Source organism: Durio zibethinus, chromosome 21, assembly GCF_047325235.1.
Source record: "Durio zibethinus cultivar Kanyao isolate XHJ-2024 chromosome 21, ASM4732523v1, whole genome shotgun sequence".
Lineage (NCBI taxonomy): Eukaryota > Viridiplantae > Streptophyta > Magnoliopsida > Malvales > Malvaceae > Durio > Durio zibethinus.
Window position 1 is genome coordinate 22,379,530 of NC_143182.1, and position 17,520 is coordinate 22,397,049.

At 29.1% G+C, this 17,520-nt stretch overlaps 3 protein-coding genes across 3 annotated transcripts; all 3 read left to right on the top strand.

Annotated features, from left to right (window-relative positions):
• The first annotated feature begins 2,287 nt into the window (after positions 1-2,287).
• Positions 2,288-3,626, top strand: LOC111306341 (putative methyltransferase At1g29790). The gene has a single exon (XM_022904237.2). The coding sequence runs from the start codon at positions 2,377-2,379 to the stop codon at positions 3,568-3,570; it is 1,194 nt and encodes a 397-aa protein (XP_022759972.2). The 5' UTR covers positions 2,288-2,376; the 3' UTR covers positions 3,571-3,626.
• Positions 3,627-5,040: 1,414 nt separating this feature from the next.
• LOC111306605 (protein RGF1 INDUCIBLE TRANSCRIPTION FACTOR 1-like) lies at positions 5,041-7,734 on the top strand. Its single transcript, XM_022904418.2, has 4 exons — positions 5,041-5,070; positions 6,783-7,052; positions 7,336-7,482; positions 7,575-7,734. Exons 1-4 carry the CDS (start codon positions 5,041-5,043, stop codon positions 7,725-7,727), a joined length of 600 nt encoding a protein of 199 aa, XP_022760153.1. The 3' UTR covers positions 7,728-7,734.
• A 2,231-nt stretch (positions 7,735-9,965) lies between these two features.
• On the top strand, positions 9,966-16,371 carry LOC111305804 (oligomeric golgi complex subunit-like protein). The gene is made up of 12 exons (XM_022903618.2): positions 9,966-10,475; positions 10,555-10,755; positions 11,481-11,820; positions 12,166-12,327; positions 12,453-12,552; positions 12,635-12,850; positions 12,931-13,039; positions 13,614-13,814; positions 13,971-14,075; positions 15,255-15,380; positions 15,464-15,598; positions 15,864-16,371. Exons 1-12 carry the CDS (start codon positions 10,017-10,019, stop codon positions 15,975-15,977), a joined length of 2,268 nt encoding a protein of 755 aa, XP_022759353.1. The 5' UTR covers positions 9,966-10,016; the 3' UTR covers positions 15,978-16,371.
• The last annotated feature ends 1,149 nt before the right edge of the window (positions 16,372-17,520 follow it).

Consider the following 17,520-nt stretch of genomic DNA (forward strand, 5'->3'; position numbering starts at 1 on the left):
TACCAATTACTAAGTTAATTTTAAATCTATTAATTTGAAAAGGAAAATAAGATTCCTCTCTTTCTTTCTTAAAATAGGTAATGGTGCCAATTACCAAGTCAATTTTAAATAGAAAAAGAAGTGTACCTTTTATATTATTTATTTCTCCATCCTTAATTATTCTATTTCACATTGTTTTTATGTTTTTCTTATTTTTCTTTTGCTTCATAATTGAGATTGAGGTAGTTATGAATTGTACCAAATTTGGAGTAAAAATAAAATGGAAAATTTGAAGACAAATAAAATTTTTATTATAAGATTGAAAATTATAATTTTTGAAAATTCTCAAAAACAAAGAAAAATTCTTTGATTATTTTTTTAATGAAAAATTCACTTCAAAGGTCTGAAAAACTTTATCTTAAACAAATGGAATTAATCTTTTTTTTTAAGCGAAATAAGATTGAAAAGCAACTTTTTAAAAATTTTTGGAATCCAAATATTGCGCTCTTCAAATTGTTCAAAATTTTTTCAAATCTTCATAGAATGATTCTTGAGACTTTTGAAGAAGTTTTGAGTCTTCAAAACCTCTTACTTTTATTTCAAAATTATTAATTGTGAGTCAAATGGTTTAGAAAAATAGTGTATTTATAGTGTCGATCTGTTAAGCAAGAGAAAGTTCTAAGAGAACTTAAACTTTTTTATTTTTATTTCTAAATAATTCTAATTTAATTAAAAATTAAAACTGAAAACCCAAGTGTAAATTTTAATTAGATTATGCAACAATCTTTGAAATTTGATTAGTCTATATTTAGATTTATCTCTAAATTATTTTGATTTAGTTAAGAGATATATTAGATGATTTTTAAATAAATTTTGATTGACCATACTATGAATCTTAGAATTTTGATTAGTCAAATAACTAATTCTATTTATTTTCAATTGTCAAGTGATATATTTAATTAATAATAAAATTAAATAAGTAAATGGTTGACTTAAATGATATTATTGATCCCATGTGACAGTAAACAATTTGTTGCTTGAAAAATTTTCAATTATACATTACAAATGTTAATTAGTTTTAAAAAATCTATAATTAGGTATCAAATTAAATTTGATAAATTAAGCTAAATTATGGTTTAACAATATAGTTTATAATATTTTAATTTATAATTATCTTTAAATTATATTTATTTAAACAAATAAATTATCTTAACTTGTTTGATAAAGAATTTATTAAAACTAAAAAAGGGCATAAGGATTGGGGGAAAAGGGCAAAAAATTAGTAAACAATTAAGAAAAGGAGTTTATTTTTTATTTAAAGTAAGTTTTGAGATAATAACTTTTTATGGGAAATTATAAAATATTAAATATGAATGTAATAGTTTAAGAATTTGAGAGTGAACAAAAAAAAAAAAGGACAATAGGGGTATTTGTGTAAGTCAGGACGCGTACAAGAAAGGCCTTCCCAAGGTAAACCTTCACTGTAGAAACAGAAGGCTTTCTCCAATAAAGTGTATACCTGCAACTTAAAATAGGATACGATAATAAAATATAAATATAATATAAAAAATTGATAATAATATGATTTAAAATTTTAATAATTATTATTTATAAATTTATAAATAAAGAATATATTTTGTATTTTTATTTTAATATAAATTATTATACATAATTTTTGTATAAAATATAATATAAATATATAAATTTTAACATTTTACATAATATAAATATATAAATTATAAAATCTAATAAAATATAAGTGATTTAGCTACTATTCCGATTATAGATTAACTTGTAACCAAATGCATGTTAAGTTTATAGATTAACTTGTAACCAAATGCATGTTAAGAGCACATTTCACATGTTTATTAGAGCAATTTTAAGTTCAAAACAATAATATCATATTGGAATATAATATAAAAAATAACAAATAACAAAAATAACATAATTTTAAAATTTTTATAAAAATCATATAATAATTTAATAAAATAAAAAATATATTTTATATTTTAATAAATTAACAAAAATTATGATATAATAATTGTCATATTTCACATCAAATACAATACAAATGTTCTCATTTGTACTCTCCATTCACTACTGGACAGGTTTTTCTTGGGTGTAGGAACTAGGAAATGGAGGTTAACCAGTTTACATAAGATCTATAACAGAGTTGACTTTATACAGGTTCCACCCGGTAGATTAGTAGTAGTTAACATCTGTTGGTTGGATTTTGATATATTACCTTTGATTATCATCTCATTCATATATATTATTTTGTTTAGTTGATATATCATAATTTTAAAAATATTGCATTGTATCGATTAGCTTCCTACTCTCTATGGTTGCTTATATCTTAATCTTCGACCGACCTAATAATACGGAAAAACGACACCAATGGATTCCCCTCCAAAACCCAAATCTCTTTCCACTAATCTTTGCTTCCTTTTCCTCCTCTTGTCTACAAATCTACTCACCTTGTTCCTATCTTCCACTCTTTACTCTTCTTGCTCTCTCAGATTTCTTACTTCAACCGCTGCAACCAATGGCAGTGATATTGGAATCAGCGTCTCAGATTTGTCTATGTCTGAACCCTCTCAACCATTGCCACAATCTGATGAGTTCCTTAGGTTTGTTTCTGGAAAGTCACTCCCATTTGGGTTCAACACAAATTTTGGTTCTGACACCATGTATTCTCCAGTGGGACGCGCCTGCACGCTCTTCTCAGATGAACTACGACGTTACATGACATACAAAGTTAATGGATCATGTCCGGACGACGAGCTGCTTGCCCAGAAGCTCCTCCTGAAGGGCTGCGAGCCACTGCCTCGTCGCCGTTGTCGCCCTGCTGCACCACATCGATACACCGAACCTTATCCACTACCAACCAGCCTATGGACAACACCACCCGATTCATCAGTTGTATGGACAGCCTATGCTTGCAAGAACTACAATTGTCTGATCAATAGGAAGCGTAAGCAAAAGGGTTTTGACGATTGCAAGGATTGCTTTGATCTTGAAGGTCGTGAGAGAAGTCGTTGGACTTCAAAGAGAAGCCAAAATGGATCACTTGACTTTGCTATCGATGAAGTGTTAGCGACAAGAAGACCAGGCACAATCCGGATAGGGCTTGACATTGGTGGTGGAGTGGCTACCTTTGCTGTGAGAATGAAAGAAAGAAACATAACCATTGTGACAACTTCCATGAATTTAAATGGTCCATTCAATAATTTCATTGCCTCAAGAGGGGTTGTGCCTTTGTACCTCAGCATTTCGCAGAGGCTGCCATTTTTCGATAACACATTGGATATAGTGCACTCGATGCACGTTTTGAGCAACTGGATTCCAACAACGACGCTGCATTTCTTGATGTTTGATATATACAGGGTGCTAAGGCCTGGAGGATTGTTTTGGTTGGATCATTTCTTTTGTACTGGAGAGCAGCTGGAAGAGGTCTATGCTCCTCTTATTGAAAGCGTTGGATTCAACAAGTTGAAGTGGGTGGTGGGCAGGAAGCTTGATCGTGGACCGGAGCTCAGGGAGATGTACGTTTCAGCTTTGCTGGAAAAGCCCCTGAACAACTCTCGGTGATGATTAATTTAATTGGGTTACTTTTTAATTCTCTCTCCTTTTGTTAATTAGTTTTTTTTTTTGAAGAGGATGATTATGCACCGACAAATATAACCATCGTTAGGGTGCTTAATTCTTTTATTTTGATTGAAAATAGGTTTTTTTACTTTATGTTTCTAATATGAAAAGATTATATATATTTATCTAATATATTGATTTCATATATTCACCTAAAATTTTATTTTCAAAATTTTATTATAACTCATAAAAATGTAATACTTTTTTTCTTATATCTTTATAATAATATAAGTTAATGCATTATTTAAATACAATATGTTAGTGCAAATTAGAGGTGGGAAAAAAATGAGAAAATTGAAAATCGATTTAAAATTGTTGTATTTGGTTTAGTTTGAATCAATTGTTTTTATTTTGTTTGGATTAAATTTAAATATTAAATATATATTAAATTCGGATCAAATTTTGAATAAAAAATTAAAAAATAAAAAAAAGTGAATCAAATTAAATTATATATTTTATTAGCTTATATATATTTTTTAAATTTTTATAAAATAAAATAATTATTTTATATCTAAATTTATTTAAATATATTAAAAATCATATAAAAATAATATATAAAAAACAAAAAAAAAAAGAAACTGCTAACTCGAATAGAATAAATAAAATTCAATTCATTTAAGATCGAATCATATAAAATTTCAATTCGAATTCGGATCAAATTTTAAAAATTTATAATTTTAAATATTATTTAAAAAAATCAAAATGAATCAAATCTGATCCAAATTATTATTATTTTAGTGCAAATAACATTTTGCTTGGTATAAATCACTTTCATATTCAAAGGATGATGGAATGGCAACTTACCATTTAAATTTGATCTTTAAATAACCCGCACTATATCATTAATTTTTCTTTTCAATTTCAAACCCATTACTATATACTTTGTTCAACATCATTCTCTAAATTTAAACATAAACTCTAAGCTACAAGTTAATATTTTCAAAATTCTAATTTAAGTATCTAACTATTAGAGTGTTGAGAGGGGCAAATCAAGTATAATTTTCTTTTTTTGTTTTTTTAACAAAGTGAAAATGCTCTTGCAATGTAGAGAAATAAAATAAAAAAAAAATTTACGCAAACCCACCAATAAAGCTCTAATAATAGTGAATAACTAAATAAATATTTATTATTCTGAAAAAAATTGTGATAAATTTTGTTTCATGTGATTAAAGAAAGATACTTCAGCCACTAGAATATCAACAAATGCCTCCTAATAAGGTCACTCTCTATTCCCGAGGACTGAAATGAAAAATCGAAAAGGAAAATCTGCAGCCTTATTTGCACCTCGATTCCATCGATACAATCTCAAAAACTTTCTTATCAAGTCCAAGTAATAGTGAAAAATCAAAATTTTGGGCATCTAAAATCATTTTCTTTCTTTCCGCTCCCTTCACATTTCAAAAGAAGGCCACCATGAGTGCGTCCTCCAACTTTGTAAAACAGGTACCAAAGTATTTACTATTAAATTTTGTTCATTAATTCTCTTTATAATGATGATTTACATAAAATTGATTTGTTTATTCATAATTAAAACTTTCTTAATGTGATGCCTATTAATATGTAGCAAATAAATTGTTTTATTTAATTGCATTTTCTTTTGTTAGTATAATAAAAATTAAAGAATAAAATTAACACAAAAATTAGTTTCAGCAAAATGTTTGTTTGATCATTAACCGAACGTAAAGTCCTGATTAAAGGAGTTAAAAATCAAGAGTAATAATTAGTAACCTTAAAAAGAGTAAATGAAGCCAGTGAGGTCTTATCTGATCATTGGTATGGAAGACTCCTAGAAATTTAGGTCCTGGGCTCATATTCGATTAAGATTTTAAATTTAAGTTTCATTAAGTATAGTTTTTGTCAAATTATATTTTGATTCATTGATTGTTAATTTGATTTGATTATTAATTTTTTCTTCTAAATATTTTATTTGAAAGGTTAAAATATTTAAAAAATCATTAAAATTTACAACTATACTTAAATAAATTTTTATATTTTTATTACATTTAAATAAACCTTTATACTTTAATTTTTATCCAAACAAATTTTTATTTCAAACTAATTATTGTAATTTTTTTTTTTGGTTCTCTTTAATCATGTTAAAATTGGCTCTTTAAGTAAGTAAAGATTTTACTTCAAGCATTTGTGGTTGTAAAAAACTAATGTTTTACATGTATTATATATTATGATAATGGTCTATTTAGATACAAATTAAAAATTAAGAATTTATTTGTATATAAATTAAAAATTAAGAGCTTATTTAATTACAAATTAAAGATTGAGAGTTTATTTTTGTGTAATAAAAATATAAAAATGTATTTAAATAAAATAATAAAGTTCCAAAACTTTTTTTTAATTTTAACTTATTCAAAATTATTTTGTTATGACTGTAATTTTTATTAATACATGTAACTTTAAAATAATAAAAATAAAACAAAGAAAATTGAATTACTTACTGAGTTTAGAATTAAATAAAAGTCTTGAAGTGATAAAACAAGCCATATAAAGTACAAAGTTCTCTTAAGAGAACAGGGTAAGTGGCAAAATTTTTTAGGGCCCAAAAATTAATTTTGTTTCCTTTGGTAGGCAATATTTAATTAAGGTGTTGGTTGAAAAATAATAATAAAAAAAAACAATACTAACTTGTTATAATGATCATTATTATTATTATGATTGAATTGAATTGATTTATAATTAAAATAATTCCAAAAATTCACATTGTGATTATTAGTAAATTAAATATGCCTCATATGATTTAGAAAGGGAGAATTTAACCCCCTAGAATGTTTTCCATTTTAGAGTTAATTAAAAGCGTTTATCCTTTTTTTTTTTTTTTGTCAACCTTTCTTTTTCCTTAAATTTATGGTTCATTATCTCTAACAATGTCATATACGTTAATCAACCTATATGATAATATTAACTCTTTTTTATTATTCATATTAATATAAATATTAAACACCATCCATCAAATATTGACCTTAATCACATGATTTTTTTTGTAATTTATTCATTTTTCTTTTTTTTTTTTCCCATTTCTTCCTTAACTTTGTAATTTATTAAAGCAAATTGCCAATATATGGGTGATGTTTTCTTCTCTTTTTAGGAATTATTATTTCTTTGCTTAAACATATGATGTTTTAGTGGATGGTGTTTTTTAGGTTGAACAAGTTATCCAAAACAAAAATCAAAAGCCAGAGTGGCTAGAAGCTTTTCTGCAAAGAACATACTTTGGTTCATGCTCACTTCATCCAATTCGAAGAAATGAGAAGAACAGGTATTGCATCAATTGTGACTCATCAGCTTGCCAATATTGCATGACTTCCACCACTCACCGCCATCACAAGATTCTTAAAATCTACAGACATGTCTACAAGGATGTCGTGTCACTTGGTGCCATGGAGAAGTACATTGACTGTGCTGAAATTCAGGTTCTTCATCAATTCCCCTTTCACTAATATACTTCTCATTATATAATTTCTAATTTTTTTTTTACAAAAAATCCAAAATAAATAAGTTGATTCAATTCTTTTAAATTATGACGAAATATATCGTATTTGATAACTTAAAAATAACAATTGCAAATCGTATATTTCAAATGAATTCAAAATATTTACATCGAAAAAAATAATTTTATCAATTAAATCAATCTCTTGTAAATAATTTTTGTCTTTATAATGATCTAATTAATTTCATGTCGTGTGATTTAATTAGCCATATAAGTGCAACAAACGACTGGTTATAGCTTTGAATCCTCTTCCCCACGGCGGTCCAACATTGAACGCTGAGACATCATGTGAGATCTGCAAGAGAAGGTTGGCTGAACCAGATCTTTATCGCTACTGCTCTATTTCTTGCAAGGTAATATATAATAATTAATTTAGGTTTAATTTGCCTTTTCATTTTTTATAATAAGTAATTAAATGTATAGTAATTTGGTTGAATTTCATCAGGTCATAGCATTTGAGAGGAAGTCAAGTGATTTAGCTCCTCCTTTTCTTTCTATCCAGTCCCTAAACAAGGCGGAGAAACGAAAGAAACCGTTGAAAATAGAGCAACCACAGCACAAAAGAAAAGGAAAACCTCAAAGGGCTCCCTTTTTTTAAGGTCTTAAACTTGATGTCAAGACCCAATAATTTTCTTCATATATCTTAAACTTGTGTATTTGTGTTGATTCAAAAGTCATTTCCTCCCGTTTCAACAGCATATATTTCTTTCGTTGCTACAAATAAGGTCCAAGTGTGGGATAGCAAATAGTAAATAGCAAAAAGAGGTATATTTCACCGGCAATTATTTTTAGTACAATTTTATAATTATTTACTTGCAATTAAAATAATAAAGTACATTAAAATTTAAAAGTTCAATTAGATATATGAACTATTCAAACTATACGTTAGGATGTTGAGACTTGACTTGTTCGATAACTCAAATTATTCGAACTTAATTCGATAATAACAAAATTAAATTTAAATTTTATTCAAACTCAATCTGAATAATTTATAAATATTAATATATTATTCGTACCCTTAATTTCAATAATTTACCAAAAACAAATTATCTTTTAAATGCATCCCACCTTTTTTCTCTCTATACCTCACTTTTTTTTCAAAATTTTTTATAAGTAAAATAATTTAAATACTTATAAGTTTTCGAATATTCATAATTTTGATATGAAAATCCAATTCCTAAAAGTCATAATATTTCTTGAAAATATACTTTGAAAATGAAAAAGTAAAATTTTATAAAAATTTTAAAAAAAGAATTTTGTTACAATTATTTATAAATTAATATAATGAAAATATTTATTATTAAAAAATAATAAAATTTAAATTAATAAAAAACTTACTTTGATTTTAGAAGTGCATAAAGAACATATGTGCTTTTAAGCTAATTAGATACCTTGAAATCTTAATGAAGATAATCATCTCCTTGATTGTTGAAACTATAAGTTAGGTCTTTAAATCATTAGTAGGTGAGAATATAACCAGTCAAGTTAAACTTAGTCAGTGTCCTTGCATATAATAATTATATGCTTGTTGGACTTTTTGATGACATTTCAACAAATAAGAAATATAGAGAAAAATCATCATTATTAGGTCTTCGATTTCATATGAATTTGGGAATCGATGAGAAGGTGTTCGAAGAATTGAAATTAACTCAAAGTTGGAGATTTTTTTAACTATAGCATTATATACTTATGAATAAAGAGATTGTATAAATAATATTATTAAATATTATCAAAATCTAATATTATAATCAGAGAAACCCATAATGATAAGTAGATGGAGAGACTTCTCATGAAATTTAGTTTAATTAAAACTATTATAAAATTTTAATAACTAATAAAAAATTATTAAAAAATAATAAATTTAAATTTATAAAAAATTTATGTTTGCTATTTTATTTTTAATTTAATCAGGCTCTCATTGGATATTATTATTTATCCAAAATAAAAATAATAAAAATAACTTTTCTATTAATTTTAAAATTTATTATTTTTTAATAATAACTTTTTCATACACTTATTTATAAATAATTTTAACAAAAATTTTTTTTTTATCATTTTTCATAAAATAACACTTTTAACACTCTAAGAAATACATTTTGTGAGAGGTGTTATAATTTTTCAAAAATGAATTTCAAAAAATTGTAAAATTTATGAGAAGAGTATTTTAATAATTTCACTTACAAATATTTTTTTTTGAAAAAACGTAAAGTGTTAATAAATGCACCTCACCTTTTTTTTTTCACACCCATTTTTTTTCAAAAATTTTAGAAATGAAATTACTTAATTATTTTTCCTCTTTTAAAGAAGTTTTCAAAAATAAATTTTTAAAAAGTTTTAAAGGTTTTCGGAAATGGAAATAAAATTTTAAAAATTTTTAAGATTTTTCAAAAATCTAAAGTTCTAAAACACACCAAAATATTTCAACATGAAATTTTACAAAAAAATAAAAAGAACAAATTATTTGAAGTTCTCAAAGATATATTGAAATGTTTTAGTATGATTCAAAACTTTCAAAAATAAATTTTTAAAAAATCTTAAAGGTTTTAAAAAATAAATTTTAAAAAATTTTTAAAGACTTCCAGAAAAACTTTTTTGAAAATGTTTTTTCAAAAACTTATTTGAAAAATATAATTAAATAATTTTATTTACAAAAATTTATATATATATATATATAGCGGTGCATTTAGCCTCACTCTAATAAAAAAACATTGGCCTATTTAGAATTTCCCAAAAACAAACAGCTAAATTCTCTAATTAGATCTCTCTCCTTCATTTCCCGTCAAATTACCAAAAGCCCATTATAATTTAAAGCAACGTTTGCAGTAGAGGAATTATTATTATAATCCAAATCTAAACTCACCCCTACCCTGCTTGGATCCCAATCAAAATGCCAGATCAAATCCCATCTCCAGCCCCAAGATCTGCCACGGATCTCTTCTCCGACCCGCTCGACGCCCACCCACTCTGGTTCAAGCCCTCTCTGTTCCTCTCCCCCAACTTCGACTCCGAATCCTACATCTCGGAGCTCCGAACCTTTGTCCCGTTCGACACTCTCCGATCCGAGCTCCAGGTCCACCTCTCTTCTCTCAAACACGAACTCATCGACCTCATCAACCGTGATTATGCCGACTTTGTCAACCTCTCCACCAAACTCGTCGACGTGGATTCCGCCGTGCTTCGAATGCGCGCTCCGCTTCTTGAGCTCCGCGATAAGATCCAAGGCTTCAGGGGAGCCGTTGAGGGCTCACTCATCGCTTTGAAGAATGGACTAAGCCAACGAGCTGAGGCGACCGCTGCCAGAGAGGTGCTGGAGTTGCTGCTCGACACCTTTCATGTTGTTTCCAAGGTAATCGTAATAGTATAGTTGCTGATTCATTTCAATTTCCATTTGTATTAGTATTGATTTAAACGAACTCCTTTGTAAGGTTGAAAAGCTTATAAAGGAGCTTCCTAGTGTGGCTTCAGATTGGTCGAATGGGGATGTCAATTCAGTGCAAAAGAGTAATGCTTTGAGCTTACATCACGTTGAGAATGGAGTAACAAATCTCAGAGAGACCCAAAGCATGCTTCTTGAGAGAATTGCCAGTGAGATGAATCGCCTTAACTTTAGTATTGCTCATGCACAGGTACCTTTCTTTCTTCAGTCTTAAATTTTATGCCTTAGCTACTGAGATATTCCAAATCTGATTGTGGAATTTCCTTTCGGATTTGTTTTCTGAATTTATATATATGATATTAATAAGTATGGAAATTTCATTGCAAAGTAACTTATTCTCTGATTCTCCCATATTATAGCGGGAAGAATGTGCTTAGAAGGTTAACTGTCGCTTTAGAAATTGGTTTGTAAAGAACACTGCACAAACTTATTGGTCTAAAGTCCACCATCTGATCTGGGTTCTTACATTTAGGATTAGTACTAAACTAGTATGGTAAGTATATCAATAAAATCACCTTTATGAAGAAAATCCAAAACTACTTTGGTAACATTGCTGCTAACAACATGCCTATACTTTTGGTAAAACATTCAATTCATACCATCAGGCCATGGTGATTTAGAAGGATGCATTTGCATAAGAGCAGTGTGAACCTCTTCATCTATAAACTCATGCATCGAAGTCTCTTTAAGCATTATATATGTGCACCTCTTATCAGCTGTAAACATTGCATTCATATCAAAGTCTCACAATTTGGAAGAATAGTTGAACTATCAGGGTAACTTTGCTTCATGATGGCTGACAGCAAAATTTGTTTCATATGCATTATAGATATGTGAACAACCACCAAGTTAAAAGCTTTTTCTTTCAGGGTAGAGACTTATGAAATATCTGTTTTCTATATTATGCAAGTGCAGAACCTCCCTTTCATTCAGAACATTGAAAAGAGGATTCGGAGTGCTAGCCTATTGTTAGATGCAAGCTTGGGACACTGTTTTGTAGATGGGCTGGAACACAGGGATGTCAATGCAATTTATAATTGCTTACGTGCTTATGCAGCCATTGATAACAATGGTAATGCAGAAGAAATTTTTCGCACAACTATCGTGGCTCCATTGATACAAAAAGTAATTCCACATGGTTCCTTGGGAGAAGTTGTTGCTGGGGCATCTGGGGATGAACTTGAGAATGATTATCAACAAATCAAAAAATATGTCGAGAATGATTTTAAATTCTTACTAGAAATTGCTTCTGCAGGTATATATCTATGCCTTTTTATCGACTGTGGTCTTATTAATGATGTAACTTGATCTTGTTCTTTGTTGGGTTTTTAGTTCTAAGTTATATTGGATTTGATGTCGGAAATATGTATGTATCCTGACAAGGGTATACCGTATTTACGACTATATATTGTTGAATTTTGTGAATATAAGCATCTCAGTTGTTAAAATTCAATATTAAATTGGTGCCTGAAATGAATATATTAGGGGTAGTGAAGATTCTGGGTAAGATGATTTAAGTCTTCTCATAGCCTTTGCTTATCAAACTTCAGATCTGCTATTTGTTAAGGCTGTTAAAATTTTGTGATCTCGTTTTGTTCAGAAAATACAGGTTTACATGTATTTGACTTCTTGGCAAATTCGATTCTGAAAGCTGTCCTTGCAGCCATCCAAAAGGGAAAACCTGGTGCTTTTTCTCCAGGAAGACCTAAAGAATTTCTTAAAAACTACAAATCAAGCTTAGATTTCTTGGCATATCTTGAAGGTAGTCATCTGACCTTTCATTTTGCATCTAAGACTAAAAACTTTGCAAAGGCTATATTGTTAAAGAATTAAAGTGTCTGAACTCTAGTCCATTTTATTAGATATAAAAGAAGTTTCCATTGTCAGGCTATTGCCCATCCAGAGCTGCTGTTGCCAAATTTCGAGCAGCACCTTTTTATGTTGAGTTCATGAAGCAGTGGAACGTAGGTGTTTATTTCTCTTTAAGGTATTTAGTGGAGTTATTAGATGTTTATTTTACTCATGCAATTGTGCCTTATTACTTAAGAAGTGAACTGCTCACCACTCAGGTTTCAAGAAATAGCAGGTGCTCTGGATTCTGCACTTGCAGCATCCAGTCTTGTTCTTGCCCAGAATTCACATTCTGATGAAGAAAATTCTCAGAACCTGACACTTAAACAAAGTGTTACCCTTTTGGAGAGCTTGAGGTCCTGTTGGAATGAAGAAGTTCTTGTCTTTTCTTGCTCCGACAAATTTCTTCGCTTGTCCTTGCAGCTGCTTTCAAGGTCATACCTTGAATCCAATTGTATTGGGTAGTCTAGATTTGCTGAAATATGATTATTTGACTGTATTTTGTGTGTGATAGATACTCAAATTGGTTGTCATCTGGATTTGCTGCTCGAAAAAAGGGTAGTGCTGGCTCCAGCCCTGGATGTGAATGGGCTCTTTCAGCTGCTCCAGATGATTTTGTTTATGTACGCACATGTCTTTCTTTCACTATATTTCTCAAATGTTAAATTTGCTGAGTCTTACATTTTGAAATGTACAGAAGTTTAATCAATGGTGTTCTGTTTGACTTTTGAAATTTAAAATTTAGAGAATTAGAGGAAGAACTAATGGTTACTTTTGATTGGATACGTTTGAGGAGATAAGTATAGAGAAATAATTAGTTCTCCACATATCCACTTGATTCTTTCTAATGTAGACAGATTTAGAGAGAAATTAAAACTGGTAATTATACTTTCTTATGACATTCAAATATATTCCTAAATTTCATTATTAAAATGTAGAAAAATAAATAAAGTAGTTGTAAATTGCTTCAGATCTAATCATTTTTAGTCTCCCAAGCTTGATCTGCTGAATTATGTGCCTTGTTGGTAGGACTTTAAAGCATTCTATTATGTATTTTTTTTTTTTTAATTCTACTTACAAGCTGCTTTCAGTTCTCCAAGGCGAGCACTATATTGTTATTTTTTTACTATCGTAGACCATAATTATTGTTGATGCGGACTTTGAGCAGCATATGTATGAACACACTTGTGCTTGCAGATTATTCATGACATAAATTGTCTGGCAAAGGAGATTGGTGGTGCTTACCTGGATCATGTACTTCAGGTTCTATCTTCATGTTCCACTGAAGTCCTTGATCGAGTAAAACAGAGCATTTTGTACTGTGGGAAATCATTGGATGATTTATTACCCATAGTTATCAACACAATTAAAGAGGCTCTAGTTCAGAAGTCTGTTGAGGTAAGCATTACAATGTCAGCGTATCACTTATTTGCATTATTCTCTAAGTAGAAACCACCATGATAGGTTTGATGATTTTTGTTGTAATTTGGTTGCTTGCATTTTCACTATACTCTGGAATTTTTTGTTTATTTTCGTTTATCTTGAATTCCACAGGACTTGAGACAACTGAAGGGAATAACTGCAACTTACAGGATGACAAATAAACCTCTTCCGGTAAGGCATTCACCCTATGTGGCAGGGGTATTGCGCCCTTTGAAGGTATGTCCTTTTAGTTTCTAGCTATGTCACAAGTCACAACTACTTAAGCATCATTCCATGATTATGCTTTACAATTAAACAGCCCCAGTGCGCCCATTTTTTTCCTCGAATTTTCTGGCCAAGCTGCTTATATTAGTACCATCTTTGTCTATGCATGATGTATGATTGTTATTTTTGATGAAGCTAATTAAGTTTTCTCAACTTCTCACCTATGCCTTGGTTGATGAAAATTTATTAATGTGGGATGTCATACTGTTGTGACTTAGGCCATTTTTTGTTCTTATTCAAATTTATTCTTCCATTTTAGTAGTGTTTGTTAGTGGATTATTATGGAAACTACTACCTTCATGGTTGTTTCAGTATGTGCAAAGATGTCTTTGTTCTGGTCAATACAGTGTTGTCAAAGGTGCAAGACACACTCTACGTGCTAGGACCCTTACCTCACCTGAGGCACAAGGTGCAAAAAAATCCCTCACCCGAGTGAAGTAACTTTTAAAGATCAAGAATTATCATAACTAATTTCATCAAATAAAACTCCAAATCTTCTTCACCTTCATCCTGAACAAAATGTAGTGCACCAATTATATTATTTAATTTTTTATTCCTCTAAATAGAGCTGAAACTGGCCAATTTTGACAGTTGAAAGAATAGCTGACAAAAGAAATTAAAAACTGAAGAAACCAAAGGACACTTAAGTTTAGTGTGCCTTTTCCGTGCCTAGGCACAAAATGCAATTCACCTGAAGTGGTGCAACCTGGATACTTCATTCACGCTTGGAATTTTAAGCAACAATAGAATTGCATCAATTTAGGTTGGGGGAAAAACCGAGTTGGCCCATACTAGTCTCGATGTTATATGTTGAGTGCATGAATGACTGATTACTAAAGATGAAAACAAATAAATAAATAAAAGCAGGGAGGAGGAGGGTGATAGACAGTTATTTATTGTCTTGCAAGGGGAATTGTGTAATTTGAAATATAAATTATCAGATAAAAGTTATATTTTTGCTTTGAAATCTTAACAATTTTAGATGCAGTCCAGACTATATTTGCTTGATTTGGCTTGAATTTCCCATGGAAAATGTTTGTATTCTATCTTCAGAGTATGTTGTCTGCTGCTCGCATAGGCATTCATGGCATGTTATTTGTGATCTTAAACTGAAATTTTTAATGCTTTCAGACTTTCCTGGATGGTGAACGAGCTACGAAGTATTTGACAAATGATGCTAGGAATAATCTACTGCTAGGTGCTGCAACAGACATAACTTGTCGCTATTATGATCTAGCTGCTGACCTTGTCAGTGTGGTTAGTATCAGAAACAATTTCCTTTCATAGTCTTCCTTTGACTTAATATGCTTTGAATAAAACCTCAAGATCATCTTGTCCAGGCACGGAAAACAGAGTCTTCACTTCAAAGAATAAGGCAGGGTGCACAAAGACGAGCTGGGGCAAGCTCAGATGTATCAGATCATAATGTTTCCGATACTGACAAAATTTGCATGCAGTTATTTCTTGATATTCAGGTGAGAATCTCATCCTATAAATGGCAAATAAGGTGGGATGGAATGGGGATTAAACTTCCCATCCTTGTTGCTAATCTCTGATTAAGGATCAAATTTGATCCCATCCTTGCCGCCAACAATGAATTTTTATAAGAAAACAATTGTGGATCATTGTATTTGCCATGCCTATCACATCCTTCTTCTGCTGTGCTGTTTAGTATCTGTCTTTCTCTCTCTCTCTCTCTCAGACTATCTTATGCAGCTCCGTTTGTATAACCTTTACCAGGAGTATGGGCGGAACCTTGCTGCATTGGGAGTAGAAGCAGCTAATATTACTGCATACCGATCCTTATGGCAGTGCGTAGCACCTGCTGATAGGCAGAATCTGATCAAGTTTTAGGAAGAGCATCTGTTTGCCATTTCTTTTTAACGTGATAAAGCATTTTACCATATCTTAGTTGATCTTATTGTGATTTTCTTTTTCTAAAAAAGCTTTTGAAATGAAATTGTAAGCCATTGTTCTGCATCTATTATTTTTGGTTTTTCCTTACAATAAGGTGAAGGTTTACAAAAATCTTCTCACCATCTCAAAGCATTATTGATTTTTTTAATCATTTTTGTGTGCCTTTTCTTTTTTAGCCTCTTGGGGGGTTGTTGGCCCGGTTGGTTTCAGATGACCTGCTGTTTCCTAGTTGATAAATATTGAATATAGATTCAAAATATAAAAACAATTGTAAGGAGGAATCATTCTTTGTTGTTTTCCTTTGATTTTTTTATTCATTTTTAATTTTTTACTTTTTCCCTATCTATTCTTTTTTTTTTTTTATGTATTTAAAATTTAAATTTAAAAAATCATAACGTTATTATGTATTTAAATGAGTGGTTTAAGTAAATCGAATTGTAACTTATCTATATAGAAGGTAAGAATATTAGATATCTAGAAAGGAATAAATATAATTAATTCATTGAAGATTTTTATTCATGCTAATTTTGAGTAAAAGTGAAAGGTTATTCAATTAAAAATGTAAAAATATAAATAATATTACCTATTTTATAAAATTCTTTAAAATTTAAATCAAATTAAATTAATTAAAATTAAATACATTATATTTATGAAAGATGGTAATGAATTAGGTTGAAATAAGTTTTATTTATTTCGAATTTGATTTGATTTTATAAATTTGATATTTAAATTTGATTAGATATGATATTATTTTTATACCTTAATTTGATTTAATTCATTTATGTTTAAATTCATAATCAATTTGATTCAATATGAAATTAATGAATTATTAATTCTTAATATAAAATATTATTTTTAAATATAAATATAAGATTAAATAAATAATAATATATATATATATCAAATCAAAATAAAAATAATACGAGTTTTCATAAAATTAAATCTTAATTTTTTTTAAAAAATATTTAACTCTTCTTGAAACTCAATTTTAAAAAAACAAATTAATTCTATAAAATTGAATTGGATCGAAATTTATTCGACATTAATAGTATTGCTGACCCTAATTGTACGTGTATAAAAAGAATATTAAAATTTTTTTTTTGGTCAAAAGCTTTTATATCAGAAAAACTCCTAAAATATAGATGTGCACCTCGGTTGCTTAATGATGAATCCCTGGTTAATACTTTGATTAAAATATTTGTATGATAAAAGAGCCGTGGAAAAGGGGTGAAAGGGCAAATCTGCATGCTAACATGCAAAATCCACGTTTCTGAAATTTTCTTCTTTTTTTTTTTTAAATTACATTTGAGCAAAATGAAAAAAAATTTTTATTGAATTAGATCAATTTGTCAACAAGGCTACTATTATACTAAATTTTGATTAAAACTCTTAACACTTTAACTTTCGCCAAAGAAACAAAACTCAAACTACGATCAAACTTGTTTCTGTCTTTGTGTTTAGCAAATGACGCCATAAGGTT